This window comes from Neopelma chrysocephalum, unplaced genomic scaffold (genome assembly GCF_003984885.1).
Source record: "Neopelma chrysocephalum unplaced genomic scaffold, ASM398488v2 Primary Assembly neopelma1_101, whole genome shotgun sequence".
NCBI classification, from domain to species: Eukaryota; Metazoa; Chordata; class Aves; order Passeriformes; family Pipridae; genus Neopelma; species Neopelma chrysocephalum.
This window is the reverse complement of record NW_020897764.1, coordinates 1,184,798-1,208,272: the sequence shown is the minus strand read 5'-3', so window position 1 is coordinate 1,208,272 and position 23,475 is coordinate 1,184,798. Positions and strand designations below refer to the sequence as shown.

General features: G+C 40.2%; 1 protein-coding gene across 1 annotated transcript in view; it reads left to right on the top strand.

Moving 5' to 3' along the window:
- The first annotated feature begins 652 nt into the window (after positions 1-652).
- NKTR (natural killer cell triggering receptor) overlaps positions 653-23,475 on the top strand; it is a 36,988-nt gene continuing 14,165 nt past the window's right edge. Inside the window, exons 1-9 of the mRNA XM_027695512.1 lie at positions 653-696; positions 983-1,062; positions 9,171-9,245; positions 11,122-11,229; positions 11,936-11,980; positions 13,663-13,750; positions 21,739-21,768; positions 22,647-22,792; positions 22,926-22,936. Coding sequence (XP_027551313.1) covers positions 1,005-1,062; positions 9,171-9,245; positions 11,122-11,229; positions 11,936-11,980; positions 13,663-13,750; positions 21,739-21,768; positions 22,647-22,792; positions 22,926-22,936 — 561 coding nt within the window. The 5' untranslated portion in view covers positions 653-696; positions 983-1,004. The remainder of the gene's footprint in view (positions 697-982; positions 1,063-9,170; positions 9,246-11,121; positions 11,230-11,935; positions 11,981-13,662; positions 13,751-21,738; positions 21,769-22,646; positions 22,793-22,925; positions 22,937-23,475) is intronic.

Below are 23,475 nucleotides of genomic sequence, written 5' to 3'. Positions count from 1 at the left end.
CCGGGGTTTATTTATTCTGTAAACGTCATTTATTCTCTAATGGTTATTTATTCTGCTATTTATTCATGTTATTTATTCTGTAAAGCCCCTCCTCCTCCTCCCCGAGCCACGTCCAGAGAGATGGGTAAGCAAATCCGCGCTCCCATTTCTTCGGAGAGGGGAAAACACCAGGGGGAATCAAGCAGCTATTTCCAGGATTTAAAATCACAGCCCACCACTTATGGGCAATTACGCTTCCCACAGGGAGAAAGCACGAGTTAAGAGCTGGATTTATTTTTTTTTTATATAAGCATTCATCGTTTTAAACAAGGCACGGCACCAGGGGATGTCGGTCACGCCATGGAGGGAGCGGAGCCCTCATCCCCTCATGGCGCTGTCGCCCGTACCCCCCCCCATCCCGGGAGAGCACGAGTTAAAAGTTGGATTTATTTTAATTATTATTTTTAAAAAGACCAAAACAGTCATCCTTTTAAACATGACGGGGAAAGTCTCTCTCTCATCCCCTCGCGGCGCCGCCTTCCCCTCACGCAGAGGGCGGGAAAGGCGGGGAAGGAGGCGGTGCCCGGCGCGGCCATTGAGCCCCGGCGGGTAATGGCGGCCGGTGGCGGCGGCGGCGGCGCCGCCTGGCGGCGGGGCGGGGACAGCGGGGGCTGAGCCGGGGGGCGCCGTGCGGGGACAAAGCGCCGGAGCCGCCAGGTAAAAACCCCGGAGAAAGGGATGGACGGGAAGGGCTGCGAGGGGACCGGGATGGGATGGGACGGGAGGAGGGGATGGGCCGCGCCGACGGCGCCGAGCCCGCCTGAGAGGAACCGAATGCCCTCAGGGCGAGTCTCGCCCGCCGCCGGCGGAGGGTCGGGGCTGAGGCTGAGGCGGGGGCGGGGGGCGGGAGGGGCCGCCCCGCCGTAATTGAAGCCCGGGGTTGAGGAGGGAGGGAGGGACGGGAGGAGGGACCGCGGGGGCTCCTTCTGTGCTTTGTGTCCAGGTGGCGAGGCCGAGGGGCGGCCATGGGGGTGCAGGACCGGCCCCAGTGCTTCTTCGAGATCGAGATCAACAGGGAGCCAGGTGAGGGGCTGCGCTTTGGGGGCTTTTTCGCCGCGTTTTCGCCCCTTGATGACGGGCCCAAGCCGCTAGCAGCGAGTTTGGCTGCGGACGTGTTATTTCTGAGTTACTTTTTAATAACTTCTGGTGTTTTCTGCGGTGCTGGACGCTCCTGGTTCTCTCCTGGTTTCGATTTTTATTTGCACACGTGAATTTAAAGGTTTGGAGAGGCTCGTAAGCGGTGTTTCTGAAGGTAAAAAGCTGTCTGGTGATGTGTTACACCTTTTCTATTATACCTTTGTTATACCAGCTCTATAAACTGTGAAAAATTGGGGCAAGCCGTGAGGAGGCTGGAGATTTACTCCTATAAGTATTTTTAATCGTACAGTAATTAAAATTGGGAAGGGACCTCAGGAGGTCATCAGGGCTGAATCTTTCCTCCTCCTGCTCGAAATGAGTCTTTTGAATGTAAAAGAAGAACTGACCATTCAGTCATAGGTTATCTCACCAAGTGGCCTGTTTAAAAAAAAAAATAATTAAAATAAATCCATCTCTTAACTCGTATTTTTCCTATGGGAAGTGTTATTCCCATGAGTGGTAGACTGTGAGTTTTAATCCTGGAATAGCTGCTTGGTTCCCTCTGGTGATTTCCCCTCTCTGTGAAAATGGTTGTACAGATTTTCTTACCCATCTCCTATGAATGTGTATTTATCGGTGCGTGTCAATTGTCTCACACATAACTCGGTGCTTTATGTTGCTACTACTTGTCTCTCAGCGAAAATGAATGTACGGGATGGCTTCATTTATGCTTTCACTTTCATTTTCTGCTTTAATGTTTCTCTGAAAGCCTTTGAATTAAGAGGCTGTGTCTCTGAGACTCCAAATTTCGGCTGCATTCGGATGTAACTGAAACCCATTTAGCTTTTTATTTTCACCACAATTTCAAAAGAGAGATTGATTCTGTTCTGACTTCAGAGACCTGATAGGGCATATCTATAAATCTGTTGCTATTGTAGATCCTGTCTGAGTTATTTTGATTAACTGTGTTTTCTGAATAGTTTTATTGAAAAGTGTTCATGTAAGTGGAGTTTTAACATGTTCTGTTGCTTTAAATTCGGATTTACTATGGAATGAGACGACTAAAAATGTCGTAGATTGTGTAGGTTTCCAGTTAGGGATGGTAGTTTAATGGCATTGATTTACAGCCAGGACAATTCATTCTTCATCTGATTTGTTTTTAACCTTTTTAGGTTTTTGTTTTTTTTTTTTTTGTTCTGACCCTCCTTGCGAGGGATCTCTCCCTGCACTGTTTCCTCTGCTCTTTATGCTCAGGTTGCTGCTCCCATTTCATAATCGCTTTTGTTGCCTCGTCCCCTCCCCAGCCCCGGGCTGTGCATCGCGAGTGAAAGTGGATTACCTTGCTTTCCCCCCAAATCTGTTCGGGATTGATGACTGATAGCGGTGTCAGGGAGGAATTGCAGCGTCTGTGTTCCTGGTGGTGCAGAGCTTGGGTTACCTGGAGCAGACCCAGGGCTCTGGCTCACTTTTGTGGCTGTCTGCATTTATTTTCTCTTCTAAGTAACAGGAATCTCCCAGCTCTGCCTCAAACTCGGGGCCCTGCTGGGTTTATTGCACCTGACTAATGACTGGTATTTTTGCAGGAAAATGTGCCAATTTGTAAGATGTTGGTGGTGGGACTTGTGCACAATCTTGTCATTCTGCTTTGTTCTGGTGCCTGTTTATTAATTCACTGTGCAACTGTGCCTCGGGATTTAAGGATATATTTAAAAAGCTTAAACGTTGCTCCCTTAGCCGTGAGATGACCTTCAAAAGCTGAATCGAGTGGTAAATCAGTGCTTCCAGATGACACCAAGCACTAACTCTGAGAGCTGTGCTCTCCTGCTGACACTACTGAGGTATTAAATTTAACTTCTAAACTGCCAGCAGATTTCCGGATTAACATTTTGCTGCTTTGACTTCAATAAACGAGCCAATCTCCTCATTCATCTTTGTTAGGTGTTGGGAGACAGATCTGGGGAGGAGAACAGCCCCTGCTGTTTGTTGCTAGCAAAGAAACAGGGCATTGCCCCCACCCTGTCTGCACTGAAAAGCTGAACTAACATCTCCACAAAATGCAGAGAGAAGAGAATGTGCCTCTTGCAGCACTGGAGGCACCTCTTTGCCTGCAGAACACAAACCTGTGTCCTTTTTAACACTGGAGGTTGCTTGGAGTCCAAAAACGTTCCCCCCCTCCCAGGCTTTTGTCAGAATACCTGTAGCAATTAAAAGTAAGGTTAATTTTACTCTCATTAGATCCCTTAGAAAATGCAGCCATGAATAATGTCACTTTGCTTGTGCTTTCAGAAGCTTTTTTTTTTTTTACAGCTTTTGTGTCCATATTTTAATTTTAGCTACAGAATCTTGGAATAAAACTTGGTGCCAGCTTGTGTGTGCCTCTTACAGTGGGGCAAACTTTGTGGGCTTAGTGTTTTTTGAGTCTAAATTTAGGCTGCTTTTAGGAAGTTGCCTGTTAAGCATTTTTTTTCTGAATGCACGTTGTGGCTTGTAATTTTTAAACAGCAAACGGGGAATAAATCAGGAGTAAACATTTATTTTGATCCTGGCACAGGCAGCACCTCTCCCTTCTTTTGGGCCCCTCACCAATGGATTTGGCTGCTTGCAGCGTGCACATAGGATTAAAGTGCTTACAGCATTCCAAGAATTTGGGGATGGCAGCAGATGCCTATTTAAATAATTCTGTCTTTACTCCATGAGGCAAAGTCTGTGTGAAGCTCCAGTCTTGCAGGTACAGTGATAATTGGAACAGATGTCCCACTAGGATGTCACAGATGCTGCTCTAGCAGTTCATGTGGCCATCCAAGAACTTTTTCCCACATCTCCCCTCCTCACCCCACCCCTGACTGACTTTGTCCATCATAAAGTATGTTATATTTACTAATTATTGCTTTGTTTCATTTTTATTCGCAGAAGATTTTTTTTCATTTCTTTTTTTCTCCTGTCTTTTGTTATTGTTTGACCCTTTACTCACTCTTCCACTTCTGTTTCCTCCTTTCCTGGCATGTCCCTTCCCTTATCAGTCAGTCTGTTCTTTCCTTACTTTTCTCTTTCTCATCCCTTTTGCCTGAAGTTTGGTGCATTTGGGGATTTCAGCTGCTATGAATTTATGTGAGACAAATCCTGCTGTAAAATCCATTGTAGTCCTGTGCCTCCAGTAGTAACCCAGGGATGCCTTAGGGGGTTTTATTGCCTTTCCCAAAGACAGAAACTGTTCTCAACTGGCTTCACATAAACTTTGAGTCCTTTGAAGGGAAAAAGTTGTATTTTGGCAGAAAATAGATCAGCACTTTGACTGTCCCTGAGCTGATTTGCAATTCGGTTGTGTCTGGTACAGAAGGAGCCAAGGGGGATCCTGTGTCAAGGGGGACAAGATATAAGATTGCAGGGAACTAGTTTAATAAAAATTGTAATCCAGTCATCCTGTAGGATTGTTGTTGTCAGTGCAGGATGAAGTGCCTGAAAACTCACCTCGAGGCCTGGAACAAGTTGGATGAGTCAATGGAAGACAAAGTGAGCATCCTCTTGTGCCAGGAGGAGAAGTGCAGCCTCTCACTTCCACATCTCTGTGAATTTTTTTGTGTGAAGTACTGAAATATGTTTGGTTTTGTGGAGACCGGGAAAGAGTGGAATGGAGGGAGCTCCAGGCAGTGTTTTTGGAAGACTGGGATTTGTAGGGAGCTGGGCAAAGAAGTTTGTGGAGGTTTTCCTTGCAAAGGGGCAAGGAAGTGTTAGCAAAGTGTTAAAGTGTCAGGACTGCAGATCCTCTGCTCAGGGGAACTGGGACATCCATTCCTTCAACTCATATTTTAAATAAAATCTATTCTTTTCCCCAGTAAGCTTTTATTTTCTTACACTGTAGCCACACTTCTGCTTTAAAGCAATGTCTTTGGATTTATGTGCCTTAGTGTTCACAAATTTAGGGATAAATAAACCAATAAAATTCAAATACAGTCCTTTTAGTGAGCTGTTACTTAAACTTGAATGCAAATCTGTCTGAGCCTTTGGGCCCTTGGCAGCCTTCCTGGTCTCAGTCTGTGCATCACTGTCTTCATGGTTGTAATCTCTCCTTTCTCCTTCAGCAGGATATCCCTGCTCATATCCTGGGAAAAGTGCCTTTTCCTTGGTTTTACTCCAAGAAAGAGATCAAACCCAATATGTATAATTTTGAATAACTAGGTTTATTTTGGGAATGTGTACCAGAAATTGATACCCGTGTGGTCTAAATATAATAAAGCAAAACAGTTCACATGACATGGAAAATAACTTAAAAAACAATTTGTGTTTGGCTCCCAAAGTTCTTCTGGAAAAGTTAAGCAGCTTAATTGGAGAATTAACATTTGAAATCAATGATTATTTTAATAAACTTTGCTAACAGGAGCCCTTATTTTAATATAGCGTGGATATTCCTACCCTGAATTTTTACCACTTAATTTGAATCAATACTAGTTCTTCCTCAGCAGAAAAATTTGTTTGGGAGTTCAAAAACAAAATAAAGCAAAGTTTCTCTAATTGGTGCAGCTCATTAGCCTCAGATAGCACTTCATGAAATCCAACTTCAAAAATCTCAGACTTTACAAACAGCAAGAGCTGCATTTATAATTATTAATAATGTATGTTTTTCATCACTCTAATTTCTACTAAAAATCTTTAAAAAATAAAAGCCTGCCAAAAAATAATACTTCATTGAAGTATTGCTTTACAAATAATAGGTACATGTAATCCCAGCATGTTTTGCTTTGGCCTGGAAGTGAGATCTCTGTGCAGGCTCATTTCGTGGCTCGAGCCAACTGAGGGCTCTGGGTAGGTTTGTGAGCAGCCTTTGCCTGCTTGACTGGCTCTTTTTAGCCGGTTTTTTGTTTGTTTGTTTTCATTTCCTGTTCAAATATTATGGTTGGTCACAGAGCCCCTTCCCTGATCTGATAACTTAAACCTTCCCATCAGGGAAATGAAGCTGAAGAAAGCATTGGAAATTTTCTCTCTGTAGTGAGGGATCATTTTGGAGAAGAAGTGTCTAAATCTGAGGAAATAAGTGGCACCTCAAATGCTTTTTTTTTTTATCTCTGTTATATCTGCATGTACCTCACCCCAAGTTTAAAATGAGAGGGTTTTTTTTCCATAGGTTCTAATCATGCATATTTTCATTAATCTTTTTATTAACAGCTGTTATTTCCTGCATCTTTGACCAAGGTGTGAAAATGTGTTTGATCTTTCCTGACACATTTAATTGCCTGTTTGTCAGGGGAACATATAACCTTCCAGTGATAATGGTATTCATGGAGTTGGAGTAAAATCCAGACAGTAACCCAGCAGATGGATTCACAGCGTGGGGTTTCTGTTGGATGAGGAGGCAGCAGCGTTTTGTGTTGTTGGATAGAACTGGGTAAGCAGTACTTCAGGTTTTATGGAGGAAAAAGTCCTCTTTGAATCTGGATCTGTAACTTCTGGATGTTGGAAATGTGTGCTACAGTTTGTAGGAGTTGAAAGGCATGAGAAGGCCGGGCTGGAGGGGGCTCTGAGCAACTTGGTCTAATGGAAGGTGTCCCTGCCCATGGAAGTGGATGATCTTTAAGGTCCCTTCCAGCCCAAATCATTCCATAATTCTATGAGCACCTTGTTACTGACAAAGCATTAGTGAAAGACATGTTCAAGTCTGGATGCCTTAGTTGTGAATGTGCCTTTTTCATCTTCAAGAACTTAAGGTAATATTCTTCCACCAGAAAAAAAGAAGTGGTGTCTGCTGCTTAAGGTGCTAAATATGATGGAATTATAAGTAGGACTTGCAACCAGAATCCTTCTGAAATTTATGCCTAAGGCTAAAAGTCCCTTCTGGAGCCAGCAGGCACTGACACCTCCCAGTTCCCAAGGCAGCTGGAACCTTGGAATCGGCAGCTGGAACCTTGGAATCGGCAGCTGGAACCTTGGAATCGGCAGCTGGAACCTTGGAATCAGCAGCTGGGCTGTATTTCTCTTCTCTGAGGAGAACGGGGATAGTGGCAACTTCTTCCATGGAAAGCATCATGTGTTGTTTCACACAGTGAATGCAGAAGGGATCTTCTCCTCTGGAGCAGGCTGGGAGAGCTGGGAGTGTTCACCTGGAGAAGAGAAGGTTCCAGGGAGACTTGAGAGCCACTTCCAGTGCCTGAAAGGGCTCCAAGAGAGCTGGAGAGGGACTTGGGAAAAGGGATGGAGGGACAAGACAAGGGGAAATGGCTTTAAACTGAAGGAGGGCAGATTTAGATGGGATATTGGGAAGAAATTCTTGGCTATGAGGGTGAGGAGGCCCTGGCACAGGTTGCCCAGAGAAGCTGTGGCTGCCTCATCCCTGGAAGTGCCCAAGGCCAGGTTGGATGGAGCTTGGAGCAGCCTGGGCTAGTGGAAAGTGTCCCTGCCCTTGCCAGGGGTTGGAACAAAGTGATCTTTAAGATCCCTTCCAACCCAAAGCACTCTGGGATTCTATTCCATGATTCTGTGAAATCTGTCCGTGACTTTCTAAAGCACTTGGTTCAGTTCATCACTTTTCCAGCAGAGGAATGGGAATGGGACTTCTGTTCTCCTGGATTCCTGGGCTCTGATGGAAATGGGTCACTTTTCTGCTGAAGTGTCTCCTCCATTGTGTTCTTTGTATGGATCTTCAATCCTCACAGTTTATAATGGTTTCTTTACCTCCAAATAACTCCCTTTTCATAATCATAGTTACAGAGCTGCTGTTTGATGTGAGATCCGTGAATATTCCCTATTTCTTCATTCTTTGGACACTCTCCCTGCCCATTTCCTTTAGATTTTCCTGCTGTAATGATGAATGCTTAGAGAACATTCTTACTGCACTTAATGAGACACAGACATTTCAACAGCTGAAGGCATCTGGAACTTTTACCTAAGAGTACAAAATTCAGGTGGTGTTATTTCATTCCTTCCTTTTTGAGCCAACAATTCACCTTGTTATAACTGTATATATTTGGACAAATTAATATTGAATACGGTTTCTGGGGAACCTCTTAATTTTTTTTTTGGCATTAAATGAAATACATTTCAACTTCAGGTGGTTTTTTTTTTCTTTAAAGGGAAGAAAAGAGAAGTTATTCCTGGAGTAGTTACTTTTTAAAATGATCCTTGAAGTCTTACCAGTCTGCACCACTAGAGTGTAGTGCTCATTGATAAATTGTTACTGGTCTTCTTGTAATGCTGGCCAACAGTGTGGCTTTTATGGTTTTATTTCACAACCCATAGATACATAATTAGCACAGAAAAGGTTGTATTTTCTAAAGATTTCATATATTTGAGAATGGTTTGGGGGGGTTTTGGGTTGTTTTTTTTTTTTTGGTACTCTGCATCTCAGAAAATGAAATAGAAAACATGAATCAGTTTTAAAATACTTTTCTTTGTATTGAATCATTTTTCAGCCGTATTTTAATAGTTTTAGAAGGTAGAGAACATAAAAAGAGAAAGTAATATTTAGTTAATAGTATCTGGCAATTAGTCCTGCCTGCCTTTCATCTTTCCCATTTGATTTATCTGGTTGTTGTTGGGTTTAATTTTTTTTTTTTTAAACTAAAGGATTTTAGGCCAAAAGTGCCAATGCATCTGTAATCCTTAACACGGTATGAAACTGAGTTGGACTTTTTAGGTCATGATCCCAGGGAAAACTGTGGAAATGTGATTATTAATGCATTTGTATAAACATGGTAATTGGGGAGGGAATTCCTCCAGCTCTCTGAGGACTTGTGTTTATGGCAAATCTTTCTCAAAACATGATAAACTGTTTTAGTAAATCAGTTTGGCTTTCCAGGTTCGACTCAAAATGGGGTCAGTAGAATTGTTAGTAAATTTACTGTAATGATATTACTTAATAATTTTTTGCAATTGTTATTCTTCTTCCTTGCAGCTTATTTTAATATTTGCATATTTAAGACGCTTTCTTATTCTGCTTAATGAAACAACTTTTTCTCAGGAAATTATACTTTTACAAATGCTGATTTATTTGTGTGGAGACTTTCTCCTATTATCCCAAAGAGTTATAAACCTCTTAATTTTATTTTTTTATTACTGTTTTCTAGTTGGTCGAATTATGTTTCAGCTCTTCTCAGACATTTGTCCGAAGACTTGCAAAAACTTCCTTTGCTTGTGCTCAGGTAAATCACTTTGCTTATATTTCAAATTTTTATGGTGACTTGCAATTATTATTTGTTTATACAAGTATAAAGCACAGCCAGGAATTATCTGAGGAGCTAAATAGCTGTATAATGGAGATCACTCAGCACCTAATTCAATGTATGTCACGCTGGCAAAGCTCACCTGCCCAGGGGTTATCCCTTGCAATCCCTGTGTGACTCCTCCTCCACATCCCATTTCCAAGTGATTTGCAGCACATGGAAAGAGCTGCTTAGGCAGGGAGGGCTACAAGTAGATGGAGCTCGAAGATTTTGTCTCTTTCAAACAAAAATCAAACACATTTAGGGCAAAAAAACTTAGAAAAGAAAAGCCCAACCCGTGAGCTTTGTGCTGGAAAAGTGTCTGAGCTCGGGGAGGTGCTGCAGCTCCAACCAGTGGAACAAACTGGTCTGTGTTTTCCCTGACTGGGAAAGTCGTGGCAATGCTGTCAAGGAGGGTAAAAAAATGAGATTAAAACTTCTAACCGTGGTCTAAAAACTCACATCTCGGTGTCCCAGCTCAATTACATTGTCAAGTGCCGTGCAGGATCCCATTTTCCAAGGGGATTATCCACAGCTTGAGTGATGTGCTGGAACATGGCCAAAACCGGGGGCACATATTCCTTGGGGTTGATTGAGGTGGGGTTTCCAATGCTGTAGCAAAGAGGGGCATGTTTTGGGGAGAAAGGGGGTGTGTCCATCCCTGTAATAAACAGCTTTGCTTGCATAACTCCTGTGGAAAATAAAACTGGGGTAGGAGGAGGTGGAAAAGAACTTGTGTTCTTTGAGGGAAGGCTTCTATAAATCCCATAAACAGCAGTGCCCTGGGTGGATTTTGTGCTTGGAAGGGCAAATTTGGGATGCTTGAGCTGTCAGTTAATTTGGGGTGGAGGAATAATAGATTGTAAAGGGTGGGGTTGTGTCTGGGTAAGGAGTGTACCTGCATTTCTGAGGGCATGTGCTGGTTAAATGTCCTCTGACTGACTGTCAAATGTCTCTTCCATGACCAGTGGTGGTAGGAAAGTGAATATTGGTTTATTTATCCTGTCTCCTTACAAAATAACTCCTGTACATGTGATTTATGTGGGATTTCAGCTGTTGCACATGGTATAATAAAAACAATATTCTTAATTGCCAGCTGTGTTCTGCCAGCTCCCCTCTTCCCAGGAGCTAAAGTGTCTCTTGACATTTCCTCCCAGTATATATCCCTCATGAACCTGCTACACCTCCCCATCCACATGCCCAGCATGGTTTTCCTTCTGGATTTGGGAGGAAATGTTAATGCAACTTGAGGTTCTGGGATCACCTGCCTCAGAAACCACCAGCACCCCTGAACTCCAGCTGGCACTGAGGGGTGACCTGACACTGTGCATGGACTGGTGAAGATGTGACACGTGCTTGGAGTAGCTCAATCCCACTTTTCCAAGCGTGGATCACATTGAAACTGAGTTGAAGCCTGTTCTGAGCTCACTTTTCTCTCCTGGGAATCATCTGGCACATCCAGATGTGGAAGGGCTCTGAAGAGGACTCTGTGAGCTGCAGCTGAGTGTAGCTACAACCACAGAAAATAGTTAACCCATCATTATCCTGAACTCTTGTTTCCTTATAAATTATCCTGGCTGGATTAACACACTCTTCCTTGGAAAGGGAGGAAATTTTTTTAAGGAACAACTTAATTTTCACCTGAGAGTCCCTTTTTGCTATTTATGGATGGTGAAAAGGCAACAGGTAGGGCTATGTTATCTTTTATAACTTTGCTATTTGATGGCTCCCATATCCATGAGCACTAGGAAGGTAAAAGCCGTGGAATTTGTCCAGGGACAACCTGTAGATTCTTTCTGTTTAACCTCCTCTGCAGGTGAAAAAGGAATTGGCAAAACAACTGGAAAGAAGCTTTGCTACAAAGGCACCACATTCCATCGTGTGGTTAAAAACTTCATGATTCAGGGGGGGGACTTCAGCGAAGGTAAAACAGCACTTTGAAAACTGGGGAGTTTTAAAGGGAACAGAAGAGTTGTAATTGGTGTGGTTATAATGTGTAGAACCTCAGAAAGTGCCATGAAAAGTATTGCAATGCCATAAAAATATTTCCTTTGCTGTGAAGTGTAGCCCAGATCACCCAATTGTTAATTTTTGAAATTCTAAGATATTTCAACTGATGTAAGATTGGATTATTGTGCCATTGGTTATCCTGCCATTTGACACATCAACTGACGTGTTAAATCCTTGCTGGAGGGTTTTATCATTTTCTATCTTATTAAAACCATTCAAATCCAAACTGGAAGTGCTTTTACACTCTCGTGCCTGCAGCAGAGGCAACACTGATACAGGAATAAAACTGTTGGAATAAGTTTAACAATTAAGTAGTGAGCAAACTCTTAAGTGTTTAAAAGTCTCTGAAGGAAGATTTTCCAGGAGTTTCTTTGTTTCCTTCCCTGCAGTCTGTGTACAACAGGATGTCATATCCTGTTGTCCTTCCCAAAAATCCCTCTCCTTCCCAAAATCTTTTTTTTGCTGTGTCCTGAAATCTTGTTCCCGATCAAATGATTGTGGAGAAGGAATATTCCTGTGTTGAGTAAAGTAGCAGTGCCTTGTAAAACACTGGTGGAATGTTATGTACAGCTTTTGTAGAAATGAAATCAAAGTTTTAACTGATGCTTTTTAATGTGTAGGTAATGGAAAAGGAGGTGAATCTATTTATGGTGGCTATTTCAAAGGTAAGAGGAAATATGTCTTTGCAGATTCTTTATTCAGTTCTGAGATAAACAAGTCTTGATTCCCAAACTACTTAATGAAAACAGGTCTACTCATAGATCACCTTTTGCATGAAACTAATGTTGCATGAGAATTCTTTTTTTATATGCATGACTTTCAGATAATTTTTTTTTTGTTAATATTTAACTTTAACTGACAATTAATTAAGGCTAACATTATTGGTTAAACATGACTTTCAGCATGGAGGTTAGGCAACTTTATTCATGAATAAACTCCTATCTTCCTGCCTAAAACTGTCAACATATTCTTTTGTTTATAGAGAATGTGGTCTTTTGCAAAATGAAAAGGTAAGAGACAAAAGCTCAGTAACACAAATTCAAACTCTGTTCCCTTGTCCCCTCCCTAGTAAATATATAGACAACTGATACATCCCTTTGTAGATGGATATCTGTGTTGCTTGGAGAAATGAAGAGTTCTGTGTCTAACCTTTCTGAGGGTTAATGACTTATTCTGAGAGAGAATCCTGCCATAATTTCCAGCTCTAAACAGTTATTTCTTCTTTTTTTTTTTTTTTAATGTCCCTTTTCCTCCCCTTCCCCTACTCAAGGTTTGTATGCTTAGTGTTCATTTCTAAAGTGTTATTTATAAGCTGCACAAGTTATTTTCCTTGCAAAGAATTTGTGAATAAATTAAATTTACCTCTTTTAAAAAATCTGTTGGAAGGAAAATGGTGAGTTTATGAAGTATTTGTTTAAAGACAGACAATTATTTCTGAAAAAACAGGTGGTGTTCAAGTATTAAGACATTGGATGTATTTGTTCTGTATGTGTTGCAAGTAGCTCTGCCTGGTTGTGCATGAAGTTTCTCTTAAAAAAGAGACCTAGTTTGATGTTGGAGTATTAAAATCTTTAGTCAAGGGAAGTCTTTAATAGATCCATAAATTAAGAAGTTACTCAAGGTTTGTTTCTCCACATGGTGAGTGCTGAACATGCAGGATTGAGTTTTGATGTATAATCTAAAAAGCTGCAGCTTTGTACACTCAAATCACTATTTTTACTTCTGAAAACGACCTTCAGAAGATCTGGTTTTATATTATTATGCTGTGCAACCAGAGCTCCTCTTTAATTCACTGGAATATAAAATGCATGTTTAGTTTAGTCTTAATTGGTTTTACACTTAGATTCAGATATTTAGGTGGGGTTTTTTTCCCTTGTATGTTTTGAGCCTTCCAGTTTTGAAAGGATAGGTGGCATCTTTAAGTGCCGTGCCAGGGAAATAAATAAATGGCTTTTTCTCCTGATCTTTCCACCTGGAGTATAAATAACAATATCATGTATGTTAAGTCTTGTTTTAGAATGTTAGTAATTCTGCCAACCTTGTTCTTATCCAAATAAAGACTGGATTTAAATCCAAACCTGTGAGAATCTAATGTTAATTGAAGACACTAATAACGACTTTAATTATTTTCATTAGAAATGTTTGCACTATATCTGAAACTTTTCTGCTTTGTCTCAACTTTAAGAGACTTATTTAAACCTGTTTTTTCCCCCCACCCTGTTCACGTTTCTCCAGCAGCAGCAGAATTTCTCCTCGTAGCATCCATAAGTTACTAAGAAAAAAAAACCTGCCTGCCTTTGCCAGGGGAAAAAAAAAAATCTGACAAACATATTTTTTCTTCAAACAGATGAAAACTTTATTCTCAAACATGACAGAGCGTTCCTTTTGTCAATGGCAAACCGAGGGAAACATACCAATGGTTCCCAATTTTTCATGTGAGTAGATGTGATCCCACAGTGGAGCTTTTCTTACACAGAGAAGCGCTGTTCATGAGAAAGATGGTATTGCTAAATCCTCTATATCCATGTTAATCCACCTGATTTTTAACTGGTAAAATGCACTAGGAATTACTAGTGGCCTTCATTTGGGTTAGAAGCTGGATGTTCCTTGTTCATTGCTTTTTTTTTTTACCCTCAAAACAGGGCTGATTTCGTTAAGTTCTCGGCGGCCAGAAAATAAATTCTTTGCTTTTCTGGGCGCAGCAAATTTTATCAGATTATCTGCAAATTATGATGTGGAGCACTGTGTGCAAAGGGGAGTGAGACCTAAAGGTGATTTATGTGGTTTTGCATGTGCTCCTCAAAATATGATGATTTATGATTTACTTTGGGGGGGTTGTTTTGGTTTTTTAGGGTTTTTTTTTTGTTTTTTTTTGTTTTTTTCAGGAGGAAAATGAGTCAGGCTTTTATTTATTGGGGGTTTTTGTTTGCTTATCATTATTCTTCTTATTATTAATTTTTGTGTTTGTTTCTGACATGCTTTTTTAATATATTGCTGCATAATTGTGTTTACTTGTGCTTATACCAATGCTCTAGTACCAACACTATGTAAAATTATGTGCTGATAATCAGATTTTTTTCTTCACTACTTAAAAAAAAACTTTCCATTCTAGTAGCCACATTCTGCTCAAATTGTAGAAAACACATTACTCTACCTTCAGTAAATACTCAGGTCTGATAATTGAGGGTTTTCTGGTTAAAGCAGCTGTAATTTAGGTTCATTATCAATATTTTGAAGCTTGCTAATATTCCTGTGATTATTCCTCCTCTTAGAAATTGCCTCCTGTTAATGTTTAACACTTTGTATTTGGAAAGAGCAACTTTATAACTTCAGTCTTGTGCTGAGAAGTACTTTGTGAAACAACACTGGGGTTTTCAAAAGCAAAGTTTAGAGTAGTCACTTAACTAGAAAAACTTATTTTTTTTCTCTTTGCCATCTTTCTTGGGGGAGAGGAATGAATGGCGCTTCCCTGTCTGCAGGAAAGGAGTAAATTGTCCTCAAGAATCTTTCTTTTTATTTTTCTTTGCCTGAAAAAGATCTTCAGTATGATCTGATGTAGTTCAGATAAGAGACATTTTTAGGCCTCTTCCTAAAAAAAAATGTCCTAAAAATGGAAAAGGCACAAGGAACCTTAAGAGAGAGTCTTTCACGGTTCAGACATTCCATAGTGATAAAATTGTTTCAAAACTTGTTTTCTGTTAAGTTCAAAGGAAATTATAGATGCTGTGCTTCCTTACATATAAATCTGAATACTTATGTGTGCTCATTAATATGGAAAACAGTCTGTATAAACAATACCTTGAATATAAATACATATATAAATAAACTCTCTGAAGGCATTGCTTCACTATTTGCTACGTGGTGACTTCCTTTGTGTTCTTTTGCCATGATTTTCCATTTTTAAGCTTATCTGAACAATACATGAACACCTAATGATGTCACATGAGTCAAGCAGCTGTCATTTGAGGGCTCTAAAGTTTCTTTTCTCTCCTGCATTTAATTCTTTTAAAAGTCATCTTTTTTCCCCTTAGGCTTAGTAGACTCAGCTGGTTTGATTAGGTTTGAACACCTTTGTCTCTCCCCACACAGGTTGTGTTGGATGCTAAATTATAACTTGGCCAGGAAAATAAATTAACAGAATTTAAGAGCACTTTCCCCAGATAGAGAAGTATTTTGAAAGATGCAGACTTCTTAAAAAAAAAACTGATTTTTTATGAAATCAGTGTGAAGAGAAAGTGTTAGTTTGGGAATTCAGAGGAAGAGATTTAATCACAGTTATCTCCGTGGAAGGTGGATTCCCCTCAGCTGCCTGAAGGAATCCAGAGCTGGTTTTAGGGTCTTGGGGTGTCCTACCTGCTTCCAGCTGCTGGGAGAGATGGATGTGGATGTTCTGATCACCTTCCTGCCCCAGGCAGATTTCCTGGGTATCCTGGGATGTCTTGAATGGCCCTGGAGTCAGGGAGGTGAGTCAGGATTCCAAGTGGGAAACAACTGCTGCAGGTTTTCTCTGGGTAGTTTCTGCCTGGGCTTTAAAATGCAGTTTATTAAAGCAGTTAGTCTGGCTTGGTGGCATTTGTCTGATGCCCTCAGGGGTTGTACTGTGCATCCATACAGCTTTGCTTTAGTAAAATATTTGCTTCCTTTAGTGATCTGCTTTAAGCTGAAATTAAAATGTGCTTTTTATACTCCAAGTAATGCTCAGTTTCTCTGTAGTTTACCATTAGGAAAATCTGTTCTTCAAATGTATAACCTGAAAAGTGTGTGAAAGGCAATCCTTAGATTTTTTTTTTTTAAATGTTTGAATATGTTTAATTTTATTGATTAGATCTGTAGGAAGGGAAGTAGCTCATCCCCTTCTGAACTTCTTTAGATTTTTGCATTTATTTTCATAGATATCAGGGCTGAGAACTCTGTTTATTGTGCACAGAAAAGGAGTGCAAAGAATTAATTTTCTTTTATGTATTTGTCCAAGTAGGGCTGAAATAATGGCAAGAATCCTGACTAAAACAGTTTTCCTTATTCATCAGGAATGCTTTCCCTGCTTACCAGTGAAAAGTGTCATTTGGAATAACGAGTCCTTACAGGAATTAATCAGGCAGCAAATCTCTTTGGCAGGTTGCACTGACAAACCAGTCACAACAGGACTCTGCAATGCCTAAAAATCATTAAAAGCTGATTTAAAGTGGTCAGTTTTACCCGAAATAGAAGCTCCAGACTCATCTTAATGTAAACAGGCATCTGACTCATCCTAAAATATCCTCAGCTTTCTTTGACTGGCAGGAATTTCTCTGGCATGACTGAACCTGGAGAATTTCTAAGCAACAATAGAGAGCTGGGCATGGAAAAGGCAGTGGAAGTGTTGTTGGGAAGCCCCAGGGAGGGCAGGGTGAGAAGAATGACCTTAAATTAAAGCACTGGTGCAAACTGGCAAGGGGCAGAGGTAGAATGAGGAGTCAGAAGTGTGTCTGTAATATCAGAGGTGCTGTGTTTAATGCTGGGGCACTGATTTTTCCCCACTTTTTTTTTCCTGACTGGAATAAGAGCAGGAGTTGGGTGGAAAGGAGGATGTTTGGCTGAGGGAAGGATCATGTGTTTCATGCACATATATTTGAAATAGGCCAAGTCTGTTCACGTGTGCCTGAGAAACATTTCCTACTCTGAAGGAACACGTTGTGAGAGATTCATTCAGGTGAAATACAGGAATTTCAATTCCCTTTTCCCAAAGGGATCTGTTGTAGCAGTTTATTCCAGGCTTGTGTTGAAGACAGTTTAAGGCACCAGGCTATAAATCAGCTGTTTGTATGTTCAGAGAGCAGCACTCTCTGATTCTTTTCTGGGAATAACTTCCTTTAGAACCCTCGGGTATTTTGCAGGTGTTCTAAACACCATCTGGGTGTGTTAATCTTTACCTGTCCTGTTTCCACATGGATATTCAGATATGGAATCCTTAGGATGGGGCAGAGGTTGGCAGGAACCCCTCTGGAATCATCTTTCTTTTTCTAGAGCTCCAATACCTGCTTTGAATTGCTGCTGATAATATAATATTAATTATTGGGGGAGCACATCCAGAGCATTGCACAGATACAACTGATGTCTTTAGGCCCCTGATTTAGAGTCCAGTGGGGGATACTTGGTCTGGCCTTGGACATTCCAGGCTGTTTTCCTGTGGGGAATGTTCCTCTGGAGCCACATCCTCTGCTTCTCACTCGAGCTGATCTGATCTCTTGTCTCTCTGGAGCAGCTCCATTGTGCATTTGACAATTCCCAACCTGCCAGGAAGGAAAGTCACCACTAAAATAAGTGCAACTCTTGTGAAAATGAGTGTCTTAAGTTCTTAAAAAAAAAAATTAATGACACTCTTGATCCTCCAAGTGCTCACCTGGGCTTAGCTCTGCTTCCATGGTCATCCAAAATCTGTCAAGCTACACTTAGTAGAAAATGAGAAGTGCCTGTGCAGAATGAACAATAAAGAAACAACAGAAAGCAAAACAAAACAACCAACCTCTTTGTTCTATTTTCCCTGGGAAGTTGTGTGTAATAATTAATTTATTGCCTTGTTATTTAGCTCTGTAGCTTGCTGAGGAATACATCCCTATTGCAGCTTTGAGAGGAGTCTGGACTGTGTTCCTTATCAGCCCAAATTCTTGCCTCTGTGTTCAAAAGCTATTTAAAACTTGAGCCTGATTTCCTATTACTGCCAGATTTATATTTTTTTTCCACGTTGAGGGTGTTGTTGGTTTTAATGTGCCTCTCAAGCTCTGCTTTCTTGCTCAGAACTAAATAGCTTTTTCTGTTTTAAAAATGTTTGAATGCGTGGTGCCATGCCTAGTTACTAAATTCAAACAAACTAACCACTTTGATCTGCTAAATGAAGGATAAAATAAATTGTGAGGACTCTTTTGTTTTGATTTCACAAATTATTTCTGAATATTACCAGCTCGTTAAAATCAATTAATGTCTTTTTGCTGTCCCAAAACAGGTATTTTTCTAATCAACAATTAATAATTTCTCTTTTTTTTTACTGTGAATGAAATACCTTTGAGCTAACTATTGAACAGTTTATTCCTGTAAAACCCCAAAAATGTCAAATGAAAGGGGCTGATGTTGCATTATCTTTGAGCAATAGTGGTTCATGTGCACTTATCACACCAGCAGGTCCCACTGACTTGATGAAAAGTTGATGTAAAAACATGCCCAGGATGCTTTTATGTGTAATAAGTAACAAAATAAGTGACAAAAAGATCATTCCAGTGCTGGAATAAGCAGAGGCATAATTAACAACCTGTAGTTTATTTTTTGGGGAGGGGGAGGAGGATGTGGCTGAACTCAACTGATAATGAATTTTTAAACCATTGCTGCTGCTCAGAATTAGACCAGACCCTAAAGCTGAATATTAACTGGTGCAGGTGTTTTGGTGTTTTTCCATCTGCAGTGGGTCTGTTGTTCTGGAACTCTGGCCAGGAGCAATCAATGAAAAAGAAAACACTTATTTTTCATAGTTCTAGAAAAGCTTCATAAAGCAAGGGAGATGTCAGCTAAGTCTGAAATGTCTGAAGACTTTACACCTTTGATTTGGGAACCCAACCACTTAAGCTCTGCTGTGCCTGTGAAATTCCTCCTTAGGAGAGGGTTCAGTGGAGCATTTGAACCCCTGAGAAACTGCAAATTCTGTGGGAATAAACCCACAGAAATTGAATATTCACCTACCTAAAGCTGGGCATTGCTGGGTTGAGACTTAGAGGGGAGTGGGAGGATTCTCTTTCCTGACTGGTTTTGCAATAATGTGACAAGCAGGGTTTGTCTGTAGTTTTCTTTTTTTGCTTTTTAAGGAGAACTTTTTAGTTTTCAAAAATACCTTGTATTCTCAAGAAAATTTAGAGCCCTCTTTTAGGCATCCTTGTTCTGCATACAACTTGATTAATATGAATTTTTAACCTTGTATTTGATAAAACATAGACACAGTTTTGTCTGAAAATGTATTACAATTTATTTCTGCCATTTTTGTGTAAAATTTACAGAAACAGTGTTACATCGTGCGCTCCAAAGGTAATGTCTCATTCCTCTAAGGCTGTGTCCTTTCCTTTTCTTTCTGTTTTTACCTTTTCTTGTTTTTCTGATCATATTGTTTATGTGCATTGAACCCTTTGTTAGGCCTGAAGTTCTCGGGGGGGAGGGTGGGTGATAAAGTGCTTTTATCAAAAAAAGATGATTTTCTCCTCAGCGGTATCTTAGACCCATTTAAACCTGAGTGAAGAAAGGTATTGATCCTGCTGTACATAACTTGGATAATTGTATCTGTTATAAAGCAGATGTTGAATGGTTTCAATTATAGCAATTCTGTCTAGAAATGTTCTAATAAATATCCTTTTGGGGGAGGAACTCACCATGACTTCAGGTTACCGTAGTGCAAAGGCAGGAGGTGGGTTTTGCTCCTGATGAAGTTTGAAGGTTCAAGGGCTGATGCAGAAAACTTTTTGAAATGCTCTTTTAAAAGGGCACATTCACAGCATAAAGGTCATGTTCCAGCCCCAAGGTGAGAAAACATTCCAAAGCACAGCAAGGATTTGGGGATCTGCTTCCTGTGGAAGTTGTTCAGTCTCCCAGCTCCTTGTCATGCATCTGAAAGGTTTTCCCTTGGGATAAAGCTTTTCCTTGTGTTTTCACTCCATGAAAGGAGAGAAACCTTGTCTGTTTTCTCTCTCAAATTGCCAGTTTAATGGGAGAAACCTCTGCATGGGTTTTAAGCACCAGCTATCCCTTTCTTTGCTCAGTAAGGCCTAGCCTAAAGTAAGTTCCTTAATTAATTGGTCTCAAATGCTGCTCCAGCCTCCACAGCCCCTCTGTTTGAACCTGCTGCCTTTCCCAGCTAATTCCAAACACTAAATCTTCCATACCATTGGTTTCGTGGAAGGAACCCACTTCTTTTTTTCACTCCTTTAAATCAGCTTTATAATTAAACCCACTTAAAGTGTTTACTTAACAGCAGGTTGTTAACACAGTTAACTCTTGCTTAAAAAAATTCCAAAGCTGCAAGGATTTGTCTCCTTGTAGGAAAACCCTTTATTAGCAAGGGAACACCAAAGAATACCCCCTACTATTGAAAAATTTAATGGTGTCTTAATAGCATTTATTCCCCTGTGTTAAACCAAAGAAGTTTTCTGTATTATTTAGCATTACAGAAGTGGAAGGTCTTGGCATTTGGAGCTTAAAAACAAATCAGGAGTGTAAACACTCCTGATCCACAGCTCCATCTTTTGGGATGTGTTCCAGCACTGCAGTGTTTTGTGACCTAATAGCTCAGAACTCCAGGGAAGATACGTGGTTAAGAAGCAGTATTTTATTAGAGCACTGAAAAACTGACTTCATCCTGCCCAATCTGTGCCACTGTAAATTTAGAAAAAGCATCTGTGATTGATTTTTTTTATTTTGAGAGAGGGGAGCTCATTGGAGGAAGGTTTGAAAAGCAAAATAACGCTTGGGAGGAGAGAGAGGAAAGATGTTTTCACATATTAAAGTAACTTCAACTGCAAATGATCTGGACTTCTACTTTATTTCTCCCCCAGTATTTGAGCAGGTTCTGATGTTTGTCTGGGTAGGAGGGTTCCCTGTGCAGCAGGAGCTCAGGCTCACTTGGAAAAGTAACTTTATTTTGGGTTTGGAATAGGATAGAGACACCAGGTCGTAGTGTAGAATCAAACAGATTGGTACAAAATGCAGTTGCATTTCCCATTCAGGCTGAATGGAGGAGCTGGAAAACAGGGAGGAAGTCTGGATTTAACTGTGGGGTGGCACATAATGTCCTGCTGTGGATTTGGGGAGTTCATGAGCTGAAGTGTTGGCTGATTTAAGGCAGAACTGTTGCTTTGTGTTCCTGAGGCCGAGCAGGTACATGGAGAGGGAGAAGGAAGTGGGGGGAGGGAGGTAAAGCAGAGAATCTCTCACGTATCATAACTCTTCTTTTTTAAAATACATGACTTTAAAGTGACCTTGTCATCTAAGAAGTTAATAACCTCAGAACCATTTAAATCCCACTAGTTACCCGTTATTTGTTGCCAAATTGCATCTTCTCTGTGATTACAAATTGTAGAGTTATATTAAATGAGTATTTAAAGACACATATTTGAAAATTGTTTACTGCATGCATAAAATGATACTTGGTACAACTCTCAAGTATGCACAGTTAGTTAAACCTCAAACAAATTTCATGTAAAAGCTTAAAAAAGCCTGTTTGTACAATCTGTAGTTCTAATAATTTTAATTCGTTGAATTCCATGTATGTAACTGGATTTTTTCACTATTTTTTTTGTCTTACCTTCACCTCTTTTTTTTTTTTTCCCCCTGTGTCATTCTGCTCTTTCACTTCATCTGAATCCCTGATTTTATTTTATTTTACCATCTTCCCATCTTGCTGTTTGTCAAACAGAACAACAAAACCTGCTCCTCATCTCGACGGGTAAGAATCCTTTCCAGTTTCTTTTCTCCACTGGTGGCTAAAGTTTGAAGGGTTTGAGCCTTCACATGTTACATTGAAAGTAGACAACAATGGGCAAACAAATTCTTAATTCTGGGAAAGATTATACAATAGAACAAGCTGGGAAACAAAAGTTTGAATTCTGTCAAAATTTCAAGTTGCAGCTTATTTCCTAAAGCTGGACAAAAACTTGGATTGCCTTAAATCCTAACATTATGTCTTTAAAAACTGGTTGCTGCCCTCAGCCCATAAATCAGTGAGTTGAGTTGTCAAGTTTAATATCTTTGAATAGTCCTTTGAATCCCTTTTTCGAGGCGTGTTTTCATCCCTAAAATTTATGGGGCAAGTAAAAGAAGGAAAGAGAAATTGTGGTACCATAGAACAAAACTGAGGATTCCTGAATTATAACTGTCCCTACAATGCCAGTGGGGAATTTGTATTCTGAGCTTGGAGAGACCTATAAATTGTTCTTCTCTGGGGAAAACTGCCCTTTTGTCATGTTTATATATGGACTCTTGATGTCTGTTGCCCAAAATTGCTAAAATAGAAGGGTGGATGAGGGATTATGGTCTGTTCACCCTGCCCACGTAGAGGAGAGTAGACTGACATTAAGTATTTCCCTCAGATTGGAGCAGAGTGGATCTCTGTTTTATGCTGCATGTAATCTTAGCATTTAAGCTAAAGTAATTTAAAATAAAATCTCATTTTTAATGCATTAAGAGCTAAATGTTTCTATTTCACACTGTTTCTTTAAAATCTGAAATCAGCTGAAAAATAATTATTTAACCCTGAAATCCACTGGAAAAATAACAACGAGCAATTTCTAAACGTGCTGTACCTTAAATGTTTTCTTTCTGCAGTGTCCATGTTGTCTTTGGACTGGTTATTTCTGGTTTTGAAGTCATAGAACAGATAGAAAACCTCAAAACTGACACTGCAAGTCGACCCTACGCAGACGTTCGGGTCATCGACTGCGGGGTGCTCGTCACCAGATCAGCCAAGGATGGTGAGCACGGAATTCCCAAATTTAAGGGATCTTCACATTGCTCTCAGGGAGTATAAAAATTATTCCAACATCTAAAAATCATCGTGGTAAATCTCTAATCTCAATCAATTCTTATGAGCCTTTACAACTTCAGTCTTGGTGTGGGTGAGGAAGGCACGGCAAAGGAAAAAAAGGTTTTCTGACCTAAAATTTGTCCCTTGGAAAATGTGTTCCTGCTTCCTACTCTTCTTAATTAAGTTGGATATTTGTGTGGCAAACTCACAATTAGGAGTTATTTTTCTGAATTTGAAAGAGGGAGACACACACATGCTTCTCTTGAAGTTGGATTTTGTGCACTTTGCAAAGGTTTATTTTAAGATCATGTAACATTAATATATTCAGTATATGAAGTCAACATAATCTTCTTTTTCATAAGTATCCATAGAGTATAAATTACCTAAAGTATATGTTTGGACAGAATTCCCAAACTTAAGGGATCTTCACGTTGCTCTCAGGGAGTATAAAATTTATTCCAACATCTAAAAAATCATTGTGGTAAATCTCTAATCTCAATCAATTCTTAGCAGCCTCTAAAACTTCACTCTTGGTGTGGGTGAGGAAGGCACGGCAAAGGAAAAAAAGGTTTTCTGACCTAAAATTTGTCCCTTGGAAAATGTGTTCCTGCTTCCTACTCTTCTTAATTA